The following is an 18100-nucleotide window of genomic DNA, read 5'->3' as shown; positions in this document are numbered from 1 at the left end:
GCACCGTTCATGTTTATATTATATTTAAATAGTAGTAATTAGTAGTCGATAGGTGTTTTGTGTGTTATCTATATGATAAATAAAAAATAATCTTTCTTTCTTTGTCCTCTATATCGAGGAATCAAATACCTACTTCTGAGCGGTTTACAATATAAGTTATATCAATATAGATTCTTCGAGACCAGCAGAAAGGGATTGTAGCTTTGGTTTTCGACCAGCGTTTAATAGACCACTATAGGGTGACACGTCATATATGTGAATATCGTTTCAGCTCACAAAAATTGAATATTTTTTTTCATATATATAATATATTATATCGGTGAGGTTGAAATTGGTCACAGATAATAAAAAAGTTATTTCTATTAGATATCATTTTCTATACTGTATTATATCGCGTAATTTAGCTCAATAAAGCTATTCTATATTAATGTAAAATTTAGTAACATCTGTTATATATAATTTATGGTTGAGGAATATATACACTAAAAATTACTTGAAAAAGTTTGACAAAAAACAATAAATTGAAAATATTTAAACTGAAGTAAAACGAAACGATAGATGGATGGATTATAAATTATAATAGATACTGCAAATATTATTAGTCGGGTTATTTCTAAATGAATCATATCACGTAAATGCAAAGTTCTTGACCAATTGGTTCCAAACTTGGCAAACATATTTTTTGGCAACAGCATTTTAAAATAGGAGCTGTTAAAATAAATACGAGGCAAAATGTATGGCTGAGACTTACATTGGATCAAAAATACTCAACCAATTTTAACAATTAAAGAATGTTTTTATGTAAATTGAACTAGTTACTTCAGGATGGGTTACCCGCGATACATAATATTAAAACCTTAACCTCACATTCTAGCATTTCTACAACTTACAATTTTTTGTAAAAAGTTGTTTATTTATAGTGGTTTTATCATCCACTCGGGGAACGCCGGGTAACACGGCTAGAAACTATAGGCTATTAAAAATATGTCTTCAAAACTATTGTCACCAATAATTCACAACCGACGTCGCCAAATTCGCTTTATACATATTATATAACATGCAATTACACATGTATCATGTAGGTACAATGCAACTGTATGAGTGCATAACAGTTGTAGCAGGAATACGTGTTTACCGCTCACTGACGCTTTATTATCATCTGACGTGGCGCTTTATAACCGTTGTCGTTTAGACGACATAAATTCACATCAGAGCTTATAAAACGGCGACTGTTGGACCGACCTTAAGACCGAGAATGCGTTCAGGTATTTATATAGCGGAGCAGTGCACCGTCTTAAAATATAATATGTCTTTTCGTTTAGACGTATACATACATAATATGTACATATATTTTATACACTCTAGCCCGGAAACCCTATCTCTCGCTCTTTCTATATATATATACATATATGTATGATACTCACTACACACGCTCACACGCAGGACGTCGTAACAAATTGCAAACACCCTCGTGGCAAACACATTACACACATTAAACAGCTGGTGAAACGAAATTATTGCCCTCGCCAAAAAGGGTTAACACTCACCCCAACAGCGGGACCAGCAGCAAAGACACGAGGCTCGCACTGTTACATTATATCGTGATGTGCTCTAATGTGTGCGTTTGTGTGTTTGTATGTTTGTGCGTGCGGTGAGCACAATGATATAGTACAGTTCCATTACCAAACTTTTTTGCATGAAGTATATAATGGAGTATATTATATAATATACAGAAGAAACGTTTGTCTTTGTTAGCAAATAATACAACAGATACATTGAACGAAAATCGAAATTACTTTAGTTAATCAACCATCACGTACCTACACCTGCTGCAGTATTAATTTTTTATATTATCTTGTATACTTTTAGCATTTAAACGTGATCAAATATTATATAATGGCTAAAAAAAAAAGTAAGACCACAATATGCTTTTTTTTTTAGCACTTTCATATTACATCGACATTGCGGCCCCAGTAAAACTGCCACACTTCATAGCTAAAATAACATTACATCAGAGTTTGGCATATTTTTAAATTTGAAATTTGAACAACCTGATATTAACGTAATTTGTCATTGCAAATCCTTTATAACTGTTTGCCATTTTGGCAAATTCGTTTGATTTAAATCAATATATAGCCATGAAGAGTCAAACACGGAAATTAATTTTAAAGACCCGTCCAATTATTAACGTGAAATGATTTTGATGTGCACTTGTGTTTGTCTCACACGATAGACAAATGACATTTGGACGTTGTCCTAATTTCTTCAACTATTTTTAACACTTAACAATGTGTTTTTAATCTGAAAATTGAAGTGTTAGGAGATAAAACCTCAGTCCACAATACATCTGTCATCATTTAATTTGAAGTTATGTATTAATCGGACATTTAACTGATACATAAACCACTATAGGTACCTATGCTCTAAATACAGACATAATAAGATCTATTAAACATCAATATTTATTCTATGCATACTATAGTTTATAGGTACAAAGTATGAAACAATATAAACAATCATATGACGACTTGACTTCGGCCACACTATTTTGAATTTTCATTGCTGTGTAATTCGATCGGTTAAAGGGATATTTTAATTGGGATTTTAACCACTTTTCTGTGAGTGCAACAGGTCAGACTTTATGCAGATAATGTATACAGTGTATTCAATTGTGAATTGATTATGAATAACAATAACAGATAAAATATTTTAATTGTAGATAGCTAAAAATAAAAATTATAACAAAAAAATGTATTTGAATTGAACTTAACATATTGAATGTTTGATTGATTACTTTATTTACTACACAGAACTGGAGATATTAGTAATAGCGATGCTCATCAAAAATTTGGTGTAATTCTAAAACTGTGTTATTTAATCAACATATATTTTTTATTTTTACTTTGTTCGTTATTCGAACTGAACATTTGGAAATAAAATTTCACTGAAACCCTTCTTTAATTTATTTTTAGAACCAAATCCAAAATCGGGACCGACTTTATAGTATGAAATTGTTCGATTCCCGCGGTTTTCTTAATGTTTGTCTTCTATTGTTTTAATAATAATTTATAATTCCAACTATTTATAAGAATAAGACTTTCTTTGATAGATTTGTTCTTATGACAATAATATTAAATGACAATTTAATCGATTTATTTTCAATTAAAATGTATTAATTTGCTAATTATGCAAAAATTAAATATAAAATACAGAAAATTAGGCAGATAGGTACATAACTATTCAGCTTTAATATAATTATTAAATTATGTTCAATAAATTATTACAATATGTATTATAGTTTTGCCCTGATAAAATATCGTAGTTACAGTATTATAATACTATTATGGCAGAATGTATGTATTTAATATTCATATATCTTTAATTTGTCAAAAAAAGTAAGTTCGTAATACCACGGTCAGAGTAGGTACTGGCAGCTTAATTATATTTATTTTGACGAACCGAACCCGACAGTGGGTAAAGTCATCATGAAGGTAAAACCCACTGCAGTTACCTACTTTTAGGTTAAAATCATAATTAAGTATTATACTTTGGGTGTTATGATATCATATTCGCTCGAACTAAACCGCCGAACACATCACATTGTTCCATGACAGGTATATACATACATATATATATAATATTATATAATATAATACATATCGTATTATGTATATACCTAGTGGCTAGTGGATATTGGGTTGCCCACGTCAATGGAAATATCACAGCAAAATGTATATACGTATTAAATATTATGATATTATATACTGGCAAGTTGCAGTTTGCGTATTCTAGCTTATATATATATATACGCTTGCGAGGTGCATGTGCGAGGGGGGAGAGGAGTTTATTTCGAACGAGATTTAATTAAAGTCGCGCCGTCGGGGCGAGTGGGTATTGCACTGTAGTCGCATACACGCCGTGTATAAACGTATAATAATATAATAATAATATTATTATGTATATTATATTGCTAAATCAAAACCCGCACGAGCAATAAATTCGCATTTGTTTCTCGTGTTCTTTCTACGCCTCTCTCTCACTCTCTCTCATTTTGTCTGCATACATACACATATACACTACAACTCCACCTCCACTTCCACTTCCACCTCCAACCCCTCACCACCGGACCGCACGGCCGACGACGGTTCGGTACATATATTCTACGTTATATTATTATAACGACGTGCTTGTGGGTGTAACGCGGACGATAAATATCAATAATTTGTCGGCCCCGATGGCTGTGCGGCACGCACACATATCGACTTAACAAAGTTTCGGGGCGACGACGGCGTCGGTGGCGGCGGACGGGACATGCGCCTCGACAACAGATAATTCGATTACGGACGCCAAACCACGGACCGCTGAGCATCTAAACTACCCGTTTATCATGTTTATACGTTTAATACCATAAACCTCCTCCCGGTTTTTCTCCCGGTCCCCTCCTCTTTACCACTATTTATTTATTTATTATTATTTTTTTTTACCGTTTTTTATACACAACATATACATGTATATATTACGCATCCGTTTCTCTTTCGAGTCGGGTTCACACCCGCTCCACCTCCCCCCTCCTCAATCTACGGAAAACATCCACCACCAACTCTACCTCCACGCCGATATACTCTCATTTTTTCTCCACTGTTCCACGGCGGTCCGTCGGTCGTTTGTTCGTTTCTTTTTTCGTTACTTTTTAAGCGCTTTTTTGTTCCTCTGTCTTATTCGTTTCGCACTGGGGACAGCCGCGTTCATCCGACGACGACCACGTCCACGTACCCGCAAGTCGTAAATTCCCCTTTGAAGTATTCAGCACGTCACATTAATACAGGTAGGATCTGTCGTCGGTACGATACACCTATAAACAATATACATTACGTATGTGGTATATATGTAAAATACATAAATTGATGTTGATAATTTAATGTACAACTATAGCAGATAACAAGTTTTAAAAATGTGGAAAAAACGCACTAGCTGTTGATATATACGTTTGGAATCGATTAGCGTGAAAACATCCAAGTGATGACATTAATATGACCAGTTATCACAATAATGCAGTATGAAGGCTTAGAACATATGAAAACAGTTTCTCTCGTAAAGTTAAGGCTGTATTTGAAGATACATTTGTACCACCGCCAGTGGACAGGATATGATTTTCAACTCGTAGGTGACTTGTGTAAAACTATAAGTATCTTGAAAATACAAGAGGAAAAATCGAAGGTCTAGGGCAACTAGACTAGATGAAAAATGTCAAACATAATCAAATATAATGTAATAATAAAGAGAGAAAAATATTAAATTTATCTACACTTTATTCATAAGACCATACTAATTTAGTATAACCATAGGTAAACTACATTTTGGGTTAGCCATGGCTTTACGTGAGATATTTTGTGACATGCATTATTATAATAAAAATAATATACCAGAACAATGAATTATGTCTTGGGACCCAAAGATAATTTATGTGCATTATTTAACATCAAAAATAAATGTATAAAAAATAAGTGTATAATAAATTTTATACCAACAATATATAGTAAAATATATTGTATATATTTATAGAAAAAATAAAATTTAACAATAATTGTCGTTTCTAATCAATATCTATAATATTATGTTTTCACTTTGAATTGAATATCAAGTTTTTAGACATTTTTCAATAATATCATATTATAATATAAACACTTTATGGGTATGAGATTTATCTTTATGTACTTTTAAACAACCGCACACACGTAGGGGTCGGCCTGGACTCACCACATTTAACTGACTTAATTTTACGGAAGCGGTCCATGACGATATACCTCACGAAACCACGGTTAACAGAACCTCTAGGTACAATAATATTATAAACTATTCAACGCCCCGATCGATTCCAAATTAACCACACTGAGGGTTAATCCTCTAAAATACCTGCCGAAGATTCATCCGCAGACATATCCCGTGATAGCCCCTCAGAGCTCCGATGTCTCTGTTCAAAGCACATTGTTAACTAATCGGGTCAACTACTGCAGATACCCTGGATTTCTACCCTGAAATAAGTACCTCAATGACCACCGCACCGATGATGAACTGATTAATAATTGCCGTCGCGTTAATAATATTATTATGATGAAATACAAATACGTGATTAAAATTAAATAACGCGCGGCAATATTATAATGGGTACTGGGTAGTAGTGGTAGTACAATAATAATATCTATGCACTTGATATATAAACTGCAGAATTGACAGTATTGTATATATAACGGTCATTTTTATATAATATCACAGGGGCAAACATATTTTTTTCTTTATTGATTATTAAATAGGTATATTTATTGCAAAACCGTTTTTAGTAATATTATATTCGCAGTCGTATAAAAATAAGGTTTTCGCGTATTACATTCCATCGCCGTCTCTTAATTAGAACTCCTGTAGGACCTAAAAATGACGCGGGAACCCTATAAAATATATTATGCTTAAGGGTCCAGGATTTATACGATATAAACATAATACAGTACATAAATATTTCATATACCTACTTATTATTCTCGATCGACCATTGTTTGTGTGGCTATTGTCACGCAAAAGTGAAAACCATTAATACCGTTTGTATTTATCTCTTAAATTGCATTTGTTATTCACTCGTCAATAGACCTCGACAGCTATACGCTGTTAATAATGAAGGGTGTTAAGATAAAGACGTCAATGGAACGTTAATGCATGGAAAGGATATCTGAAAATCGTACGCGTACTTACACATTAATTTGTTCCATCCAATATCAACACTCGGCTTTCCTTAATATACATTCAACTGTGCAGTCGTTTACGATTATTAAGTAATCTTATCCCACATCGGGGACGTATTTTAGGGGTACGCGGGAGTCGATGTGAATGATTGCCTCTCTTCCCTTCGATCTGTATTTTGTCTGATATTACATCGTGTGAAAAGTATAATATCAGTTGCAGTTTATCATATCATGTAAATGTAAATAAATCAAACGTCCTAAGTATACAAATTTGCGTTTATTAAGTCTCAAATATTCTGAAAATTCAATATATTTCCCCAGACTACATATATTTCTTTGGGCGTCAGTGATGGTATAGAGGGAAAAATCGTGTAACTCTCTCCCCTCTCTGGCCACGGCACTCAGTGTAAGATAGACTAAACACACTTCTGCATGTCCACGTCGTTCACTATACTTTTTTTTTGACCAAATATATATTTATGAGTTGACTGGAAGTCCATGAGAAAAAAATTAAATATAAATAATGATAATGTGTTAGACTACAGTGCCAACGGATATATAAATAACGCGTATTACCGGCTACTATTCGATGACAACCTATATAAATTATTTAAGTAGGAAAATCGATTCCTGTTGGTCTGGTTTTGAATAAGGTAAAGGGACACGTATTGGACTAGATGAAAAAAAAAATAATAGACGACATTTGCGGCGGACGTGGAAAAAAGAGAAAAAGGAAAACATATGCTGCCAGCGACGACAAAAGGAATCTGTGGGCAAGGAGTGAAAAAAAAGCTTACACACATATATATACAATACATATACATATATATATATATATATTCGTAGCGTTGTTGGTCGGTCCGTGAACGGTTTTATTAAATCGGTCTTTGTCGTAGTCACCACTCACCACCGCCGAAAAAAACTATTTTTTCTCTCCTTTTCCCTCGCGCACGCGCTTTCTCTCCCTCTCTCTCTCTCTCTCTCACACACACAAACACACACACTATCTGTCTCAGTCTACCCCCTCTATCTTTCGCTCTTTCTCTCTCACCCCTTTCACTTCTCTCCTACCTCATCCACGTCGTCGTCGTCGTCGTCGTCGGCATCGTCGTCGTCGTCGTCCTGCTCCTTCCTCTATTCTTTTGCGGGCGGATAGGCGAACGCCGACCTTATACGCGGGCGGAACATATAATATCGTCGGGGGGCGGCGACGCGGCGTGGGCAGCGGAGGGGCGTCCCAAGAATGTGCGCGCGCGGTGTTCGGCGAGCGGATAATTGACTTTTCCCGGATGCCCATAAATTACGTTCGCGGACGCCCTTTTCCGTGCCGGCGCACATAATGCCGCCCGCTAATTCGTTAATCCTCCACTTACCGAGTTCTCAAACAAAATTAATGACCCTTATAGAAACGACCGGTCCGCCGGACGGTATGTGCTAGCCGCGGTATTGGCATTCCTCATCTGTACACGCGAACGTTTACGTATCCATATGTATACATGTATATGTGTGTGTGTGTGTGTGTGTGTGTGTGTGTGTGTGTGTGTATAATATATGTAGAATATGCGTGTACGCTAGTGTGTGCTGCAAGACCACCCCTCTTCCTCCGCATCGCCATCGTCATCATCACCATCCCTCTCCTATCTCCTAACCAGTCCGGTCAGCTTGACATTCGGCCACCACGCTGCCATATACGATGAGCATCAATACACACACTGTCGTATTTAGTTAAGTCGGCGTTTACCGCAAATTAATTATCACCGTCCAACGACTTAGGTGCGTACCTCTAAACGTTTTATAAAGTGCTAATATCGCAAACGCCAGTGTAAAACGAGCGCATATAATAATCATCGTGACTCCGCAACCATACCAAAGCGCGAGTAAATCTATATAAGCTTATCAAACTAAAATTATTTAAAATTAGAAATTACGATAAATAGCATTTTAAATCACACTCGTTATAAGTCAATACTCGAGCATTATTCTATACACTTTTGAGTCACCAATCTGGCATAGGGAAAGATATAATCGATATTAAATCCTTTAAATAGGGAACGGTTGTTGAAATAAATTGATACTAAGAACTTAATTTTAAATGTTTAGGTATACGCACTATGCCACACTATATTGGATTACTACCTTTAACTATTGTCTATAATTAATATCTATTATTATTGGTAAAATAAAAATACTATCATTGTTTATTTGTATTAGTACCTCTATCAAGATTTTTTTTTGAAACAAGTTTTTAATTTATTATTACTGTGTAATTTTAATAATTTATTCAACAGTCTTAATATGAACACGAAATTCAATTACATGAAAAATTTTAACATTTAAGCGTTATGAAAACTACTTGTTTTAAATATTCAAAACTGAATTTGTTTTTCATACAAATGGTAATTACATACCACACTTATATGAAGTAATACACATTAAAAATGTTGAAAATAGCTAAATAATTAATGTAATGAAAATATGTATACTATAGTGGATTAAAAATTAGAAACCAATTATATTATCTTACTCGTGATACTACATAAATAATCATAGAGTAATACTTACACCAAACCAAACCTTATTCAGTAAGTTGTAACATAGAATGATTTTTCACGTTTAATTGTATACTAGCAAACCTACAAACGTCATTCATCGTATTAGTCGTTATTTCATTGCTCAGGAGCTTTCATTTATATTCCTCTACCTACGTGTTTATTATAGGATAGAGGAAAAAATAAAACCTTTCGTTGGCATTTCTTAACCTTTTTTGAACAAAACAAAAAACCTTTTAAATAAATTCCTTGAGGGTGAAAACACACGCTCAGGCGCTCACATTTTACCTAAACCAGAAATCACTTCATCAAACGATAGTCGTTGTCTACGTCAATGGAAGAGGGTCCTTTTGTTTAATCGCAGCAAAGATAAGTTCACTTGCGGCGAAATAAAATGAAAACAAAATAATTATCACTTAAAAGCTTGTTTTGTTGATAATAATACAACATCGTGAGCCAATAATTATACCTTTAATAATATGTATTATTAATTGTTACATACATTTATTAAAATGTAACTTTTTTTTCTAAATTCATATTTTATAACATAATAACTATTTTTTATTCCTTAATATTGTTTATTGAATATTAAGCAAATATTTAAAGTGCTTATATGTATATAGTAAACCTTGCCTCTTCCAATATATCATTATTTTCTTAACTCATATAAAGTTATTAGTTTTAAGATAAATAGTTGATCACCTATTGCTTATAATATTCAAAATGTAATTACAATTCTCAATTATCAAATTAAAAACATAAGTTCCTACATATTAAACAAAATTAGTTTTCTGATATAAAATAAAAACCAAATTGAAAATGTTATTAATAAAATATCAAAATCAAATTTCCATAATATCTTTCCGTACTTTTTGGGTTAAATTTTTTTTTCAATTTGACAGTAAATATAATAATAATTTTATCATTGAACTACTAATTAGTAATTACTATATAATATTGCGCACCCATACCATTTTGTAGGTAGGAATAGGTTAACTTTATTGCCTATAAAATATAAAAGTTTTTCCATACCAGCTGCTGCAGTTAAAAGTCAAGTCGTTTAAAAAATACTGCAGGAAGGATCATAAAGGTAGGATATATTATATGAGTAAAATAAACTCAATACCTACACTATTCGCATTAAGTGTATTAATAACTGTAGTGGCTTGTACGCCAATATGGTAAACAACACAATATTGTTAGAGAGTTTTTACACAAAAGTTTTAGTCATTGTATGACTTTTAGACCGTATAATATATTATTATATTATTGTCCAGTTCTGCCAGTCGGATTATATTTACCGAATCGAATGTTTCAAGTGGTTTGAGTTGTGTACAACTCGTGTCGGTAAACATAACAATTCGCGAAAGTAGACTGTGTCCAAACATTATTTCACCCCTTGCCCGCTTTGTTAGCTACATCAAAATCCCAAAACTATATTAGAGTGGAAATGGCCTAACTGACAACAAAAAAAATCAGTGATTTTATAAATGATATAAATATACACAGCAGTCGAGCTATTGAGAGTAATCTCTCCGATGTCCAAATCACTCACAACTACGATGTAATATGCCGATTTATATAGATTCACAAACCCAAATGAAATATATATATTTTTGCAGTTGATATGCACAGTGTTGTGCACGAAGATATAAATTCAATATTTTCAGATTAATATGTTTTTTTTTCCAACCGTATGTCCATTTAGTAATGACAGAGCTTCTATTTGATATGATGTATTGTAGTATAGGTAGGCAACATTGGTTTTTGAAACAACTATGACAAAGTCATTTTTAAAGCTTAAGCGCCCACCCACCTAGTCACTGAAAAGTACTCACAAAAAATTCTCCAACTCTTAAATTTCGGCCAAACTAAATGTCTGTGCCTCTTCCTGCAGCAAAAGTGATTAAATTTGTCCAACCATACGTCTCCTTCGTCATTTCACAACATATTGACGGCCAAATATTATTATGATGACAAGAAAGATGATGTTCATGTTTATGTATATTAATGCATTTATTGATCGTTTCCACTATCACTAAGCCATCATAAGTGGGCATCATAATGACCATCGTCACCACTCATCACCTTCGTTATATTTTTTATCTCTTTTATGCCTAAGTAAACTCCCCTTGACCAACACCTGCGACGCCCCCTGTTGTCGTGGTGCACAGTCTATAAACACCTATTCGATCATACACGGTTTGTAATTTGTATTAGTATCCTTTATTTTGATTTCGATAATCATCGAACCTGCCGGTCGATTCTACCTCACAGTTATTGTCATTATGCGCTAGTACAAGACGAAAGTATTGCTATGCATTTTTTCGTTTAGCTTTTGCAGCCATATTATGACCTTTGATCAAAATATATACAAATCGATATGTATTTTAAGATACCTCTAACGAATGTATAAGATATATTATTTTAATCGACGGTCATCGACGAAAACTATACTCGTATTGTACGACCTTCTGAAGAGACTATTTTATTATTGACACCCCGCGTAATGCGCATGCGCATACAATATTAATACAACATTGTCCAGCTATTTTATTTTATATTTTAAGCCCGCCGCCGTCGCCGCCGTCGCCGCCGTCGCCGCCTTTTCGCAGCTCGCCAGTGGGGAGAAGTTTCGGGGACAGGGAAAAGAATGCGCGTCGACGACGAAAAATTATAATTAGTTTTCGGAAATATTTCCATTTGCACTTTATTATTAACCCCCTTCTACTCGCCACCCAAGACATCGCTGCAGTCCGACCTGCATCCACGGCCATGTACACCCCCACAAATTCTGCGTGTACGTTTCACGCCGATTCAATTAACTCGACGACGAAACGTCATAATCGGATTACCCCCGGCGCATTATCGTCTACCCTCTAACGCATGCACCCACCCACCCACACACACAAACACACAAGCACACACATACGCGCACAGATATATAATATTAAATATACGTGCAATGTGTGCTCGTGTGTGTGTGTGTGTGCGTGTGTGCGTGCGTGTGTGTGCACGTGTGTGTGTGTGTGTGTGTGTGTGTGTGTGTGTGAGTGTTATACGTACAGGATGACAGGGAAGTTTCGCCGAAAAACACACGACGACAATAATATATAAAGTCGAATTCCGCGGGGTGTGCTTCGATTAGCAGCAGTCCTCCGGCACCCGTCCGCCACCCTTGCCACACTACCCCGAACACCAAAAACCATAGCTCCGCCGCCGCCAATGAATTTCTAATAACTTGCCCGCGATGCCGCTGGTGGTTGGGGTTGGGGTCGGAGGGTATCTACTCGTAGAAATTATTGCCGTTTCACACCGTGACGTTTATTATATATAACGACCGGCCGATTTAATCCGCGACACGGCCAACTGCGCTCTATACGCGACGGCGTAGTATTATTAATATTAATAAAATAAGCGCATATATTATAATATTATACGATACTAAGGACCACTCCGATTTCGGCGTGAAACGGGACCGAACGATAACGTCATGATTATCGTCGCGGCGACATCGAGTCTACGACGATGAATTGATTTGCGCCAATTATGTACCTACAGGTCCTATTGATTTATATTCCTTTCCGGCAATTGTTTTAAAAACGGTTTGATTTTTGTTCGAGCCAAAAAAAATATTTTAAGACTCATCGTAGGTACGTCAATCGGACTTAACACATTTGGGCTATAGGTATACGCAATATTATATTATTATACATATTCTATCTTGTTAGAGTTATACCGTTATTTTTGAGTAAATAAAATTCAATCTTTATTTCGTAATTTTTTTATTCGTGTATAACACACAAGCGTATTATCATATTATATATAGTATAAAATATGAACATTTTTTTCATTGCACAACGTCATCGTGATTCGTAGAAATATGTTAGTTTTTATAACTGGTCAAAGTTAATCCACTGAACCAAACCAATACTGCGGTATTTTTACCGTGTTTGTATATCGGTATTCTACAGGACTCGTTTCCAATCTGTTTGAAAAAAAATAAAAACAAGAACTCAAATAATTATTGTTTCGATGGCGATAATAATGCCAATATAGTATATACATCGTCTATAATAATAAGTGGTTTATCCGAGAGTCAAATTATTTCAAATCGACCGATTTACAAAATGATAAGTTGTAATTATGGGGTGCATTATTTATTTTAGAGAAAACTATATCTAGAAGTAGGAAACGAAAATGTTTGTGTTTTCGGTTAAACAATGCATTATATTCTTCGATACGTAATAATATATTGTTTATTGAAAGCTAAATAAAATCTTGTCAATACTCCGCTCGAAGGTATAATATATATTACGCGAAGATTTGAACAATATCATATGCTTACTGTAATTAGTGCAATATAGAAGCGTGTAATTATAATCTACCAAAAATTAATATTGATGTCACATTTACGCGCTTACGAGTAGCGTAATCTAACAGGCAAAACTATAGTCAAAAGTTATTAAATTACTGAACATTTTAATAATTATCAAATTGGTATGCTAAATTATCAAATTTATTATTTACTGTTATACATATTGTAATAGTTAAGGCTATCAGCAATTTAAAAATAATGTAATTACTAATTCGTACGTATTTCCTAAAAACACTGACAATTGAATAGACGTTTATTTGTATCGTTTATATTTACGATTATAAATGTGGGACAAACTATAACTTTTTTATTTTCAAAATAAATTAAAGGACAATAAAATGATTTGATAGTTATACCTATGGTTTTATAGCTCGTATATTTTTAAACTTGAATACGATAAAATCGCAGTATACATTATTTATACAAACACGATGTGTAGGAACACATTTTTTTGATGTGCACCTACATATTTTTTGATCGACTAAAATATTTGAAAGGAATACGCTTTATTTTCATAATAATAATAATAACAAGAAAGTAAGAGTTTCTCTGCGGTAATACAATATGTATATAATATTCTGTGGAGACAAGATTTTCTCGTAACTATATATTATACATTGTATTTCCTTTATTTTTTTTTTTTTTTATCAAGTACCCCATTGTCAACTCGTTGTACGGCGACATATTCTACCCATATAATAAACCACAATGTTTTTGTTTCGCACAGGTCTGGTTCCAGAACCGGCGAGCCAAGTGGCGAAAGACCGAAAAGTGTTGGGGAAGAAGCACGATAATGGCTGAATATGGACTTTACGGTGCTATGGTCAGACATTCATTACCACTGCCGGAGACTATCCTGAAAAGTGCAAAGGAGAATGAATGCGTCGCGCCCTGGTTGCTCGGTAAGTACCTATTACCGCGTAATACAACAACTACAGGCTACAGCTGCTGTCTCCGTCACTCTTTTTCTCCCGCTCTTTTATATTATATTATTCTCGTTATATGTTCGGGAAATTGGTTGCCACGGGAACACCGAAATGAGCTTCATGAATTAGCACAATGTCCATTGTTAAGGATTCGTTTCCCATCACAGTGCCATTGTTTTACCAGAGTAATGGCCGATGGTTTCTACTCCATGGCATGCACTTTACTTTCACGCCTTTTAGTGCATTATTGTATTAATTCCTCAACATCTCGCACCACTCCATTAAACATGCAAATTCTATTATATCTCCACCGATGTTCAAATTTAATAATAAAAAAAAAAAAACCTCTAAATACCAAAATATAATAATATACGTATACATCATGCATTGATATGTTTTCTCCCTTTAAAATGGTTGGTCTCGTTATGGTAGAACGGTGCGACGGTGCATCAATGTTACACTGGAATATGTAGGTATACGAAATGACAAATTGCTTTTGCAATTTGATGGTTTATTTTTTTCAAAGTTATAGATTTTATAGGAATGTTTTATAATTTCTTTCGGTACTTGACTATAACATAAAGAAACATATTCTAATCCAGATTTCAGAGTAATTTTTAATTACTACCAATAAATATAAGGTACGAATAGTACCTTTATAATGTTTTAACACCTCAATTTTAATTTTAAGATTTCATTAAACGTGTCATAAGTATACATATATACTTATTTATACATACATATATTATAATACAATGAAAATAATGCATTTCAGTGACGTTACTTAAAAAAAATATCTATATGTATTTAAAATTTTAAAGGTAGGAAATAATCTTCAAACAAAACGGAATACGTTCTGTATCTTATTCCATACTAAACTAATATCAGTCTGGTATTCACAATCAAAATCCATTTGTTCTGATGCAAAACAAAATAGGTAGCTAGGTAGGTAGGTACATATATTTTTACTATAAAGACTGCATATTATAGACACATTACGAACTTGCTTCGTCACGGAGAACGTAACAATCTTTGAAATTGAAATTTATATTGGAAAATACTTATTCCTGTAACATAAAAATGAAAGTATTAATCCCCTCTTATTAACGACCGTCAAAATTAACTCGTAACCCTGAATGTTTTAGGCATGCATCGCAAGTCGATCGAGGCGGCGGACCAGTTGAAAGATGACAACACCGTTTGCAGCGGTGCCAGCCAAAAGAGCGACAAGGAGGAAGACGATGACGACGAAGAGGACGACGAAGACGATGACGAAGAGAACCACCCCTGCAAGAGGCCGGCCAGGACGAGTCCGGAGACGGCGACGGACATGTCGTCACCGCAGCGGCACCAACAGCAGCAGCTGCAGCAGCAACAACAACAACAGCAACAACAACAAGACGCTGCAGTCGCGCAGGACCGACAGCAACAGCAGCAGCAGCAGCAACAGCAACAGCAGCAACAGCAACAACAGCAGCAGTGCGCGGCCAACGCTGAAGCCCACCGACGGATCCAGCAAGAAATACGATCCCAGATGGAGCAACACCACGCGGCCGTCATGCAATTGGCCGCCAATCGGGCGCAGGACTCGGAAGAGTTCCGGAACAACAGCATCGCGTGCCTAAGGGCTAAGGCGCAGGAGCACAGCGCCAAGATACTCAGTCTGTCGGCGGACGCACTCATGTTGGTCAACAACAACGGCGGCGGGTTCCGCAGCCGGAACGCCGCGACCGCGGTGGCCGTGGCCGCGGCCGCTGCGGCAGCTGCCGACGTAGCCATGGCGTCGTCCGGCGGTGGCCAAGTGCTGGCCGACTGCGACGCCAACGCCAACAACGTGAGGGGCGTGAACCACCACCAACAGCAACAGGCGGTCGGCTCCGACATAATGGTCACGTCTTCCGACACGTCGTCGTCGATGTTCTAATCGCCATTATGATTTACTGCAAAACGTATTATGTATATTATTATTAATATTATTATTATTATTGTGTACATTTTATTATTATTAAATAATTATTTAGAGTAGTCGCGCGTAAAATGCAGACATGTCGGCGAACGCCACAACGCAATTTATTATGAAGTGCGTAGGTTTAACTGGTTATATATTGCAGTCGCAGCTGTGGGTCCGTTTAGACGCAGGTTATCTACCTGTACCGTGTTATATACCAGGCGATTTCGGGTAACCTAACTTGCTAAACGAAAGCCGAATGTAGCTGGTTGTTAGCTCGACAAATGGGTTCTAAAAATAATTATGCGAGTGTCGGCTGTTGTAGTGTACTACCTCGCACTAAAACCTAACGATTTATGTATACACCATGATGATCATCGCCAGGATCTCATAATCGGACGTTTGTCAAATATCCTTTTGTTTTTACAGTATCATTTCAAACATCCAACGCAATGTCAAAGGGGTCTTGCAATACATAATAATTATAATATATTATTGCAAATATTCGATCGACCATCGGCGAATTCGCAACAAACCGCGGTGGCGAACACACTCGAAAATAATTTGCGATTAGGGTAGCAGCGCTGCACCGCGATCAGCATTAATACCTCCCCCCCCTACCCCAACCAACAGTCACCAAAAGCCCGTAATATCGTTGTAACAAGCGAAATGATATCATCTTCCGCAACTTTACTTCTAGTCCAAACTGACAAGCGTACCACTATCACCATCACCGCATTATATGAGAATACTTTCAAGACCAGTGATATTAAATTTTTTTTCTCAAAACGAGTATAAAATGCAATATTGTCCAAAAGCATTAGTGTACCATTCACATAATATATTTATATTTTTCGTTTTGAGGAAGAAAAAATCAAACGCCTCCTTCAATGTCTGTTCTCTTAATTAATATATTGCTACCTAATCGTGTGACCGTCTTCGTTCCCCAGCTATCCTCATACAGAATGGCATCGCGCACCGATACAATTTTTTTCTGACACGTGCTCCGATAACGATAGTCGAACTACGTTTTTTACTGCAGCGATTAAAAATATATACCTCTCACACTACTTTTAAAGCACAACGATTGACGAATTATATTCACCCAGTACTACACGAGTCGTGCGAGACCGTCTCAACATACGTTTAGTGAGAAAAAATAACCATAGGTACAACATGCACATGATATAAATATAATAGTTACGGTTACCCAAGTAATCGGATGATTTTTTTGTAAGTTACTTATTTGTTTACCCATCATCAGTGAACCTCTCAGTTATACCCCAGTCGCTCAGGCATGATGTTATGGAGTGACACGATGGGTGGGGTTAAGGAATGATTACGGATAAGAGGTATATTATATACAAGACCTAATATTGACCTTTGTCATATTGGTATGAGTTATGACTAGTCTAAGGCCGTGGTTATGACTCTATACCTGTCTTGATTTTTTGGAAATGATTTCGGGTGCGATGGAGGTATCACAACAATAAACATCAATATTATTACGAGACACTTTAAAACGAATACTCCCTCCAAATCAATATCACAACATGCTGATACCGTTG

The 18100-nt window shown here is 35.5% G+C and overlaps 1 protein-coding gene across 3 annotated transcripts in view; it reads left to right on the top strand.

Moving 5' to 3' along the window:
• Window positions 1-17111, top strand: part of LOC111037827 (diencephalon/mesencephalon homeobox protein 1-like) — a 94083-nt gene extending 76972 nt beyond the window's left edge. For all 3 annotated transcript variants that reach the window (XM_022320607.1, XM_022320606.1, XM_022320605.1), the window contains 2 exons: window positions 14386-14560; window positions 15730-17111. In XM_022320607.1, coding sequence (XP_022176299.1) covers window positions 14386-14560; window positions 15730-16508 — 954 coding nt within the window. In that variant the 3' untranslated portion in view covers window positions 16509-17111. The remainder of the gene's footprint in view (window positions 1-14385; window positions 14561-15729) is intronic.
• The last annotated feature ends 989 nt before the right edge of the window (window positions 17112-18100 follow it).

This window comes from Myzus persicae, unplaced genomic scaffold (genome assembly GCF_001856785.1).
Source record: "Myzus persicae strain clone G006 unplaced genomic scaffold, MPER_G0061.0, whole genome shotgun sequence".
NCBI classification, from domain to species: Eukaryota; Metazoa; Arthropoda; class Insecta; order Hemiptera; family Aphididae; genus Myzus; species Myzus persicae.
Note: the sequence above shows the minus strand (reverse complement) of the source record. Positions and strands in the feature narration are given on the sequence as shown.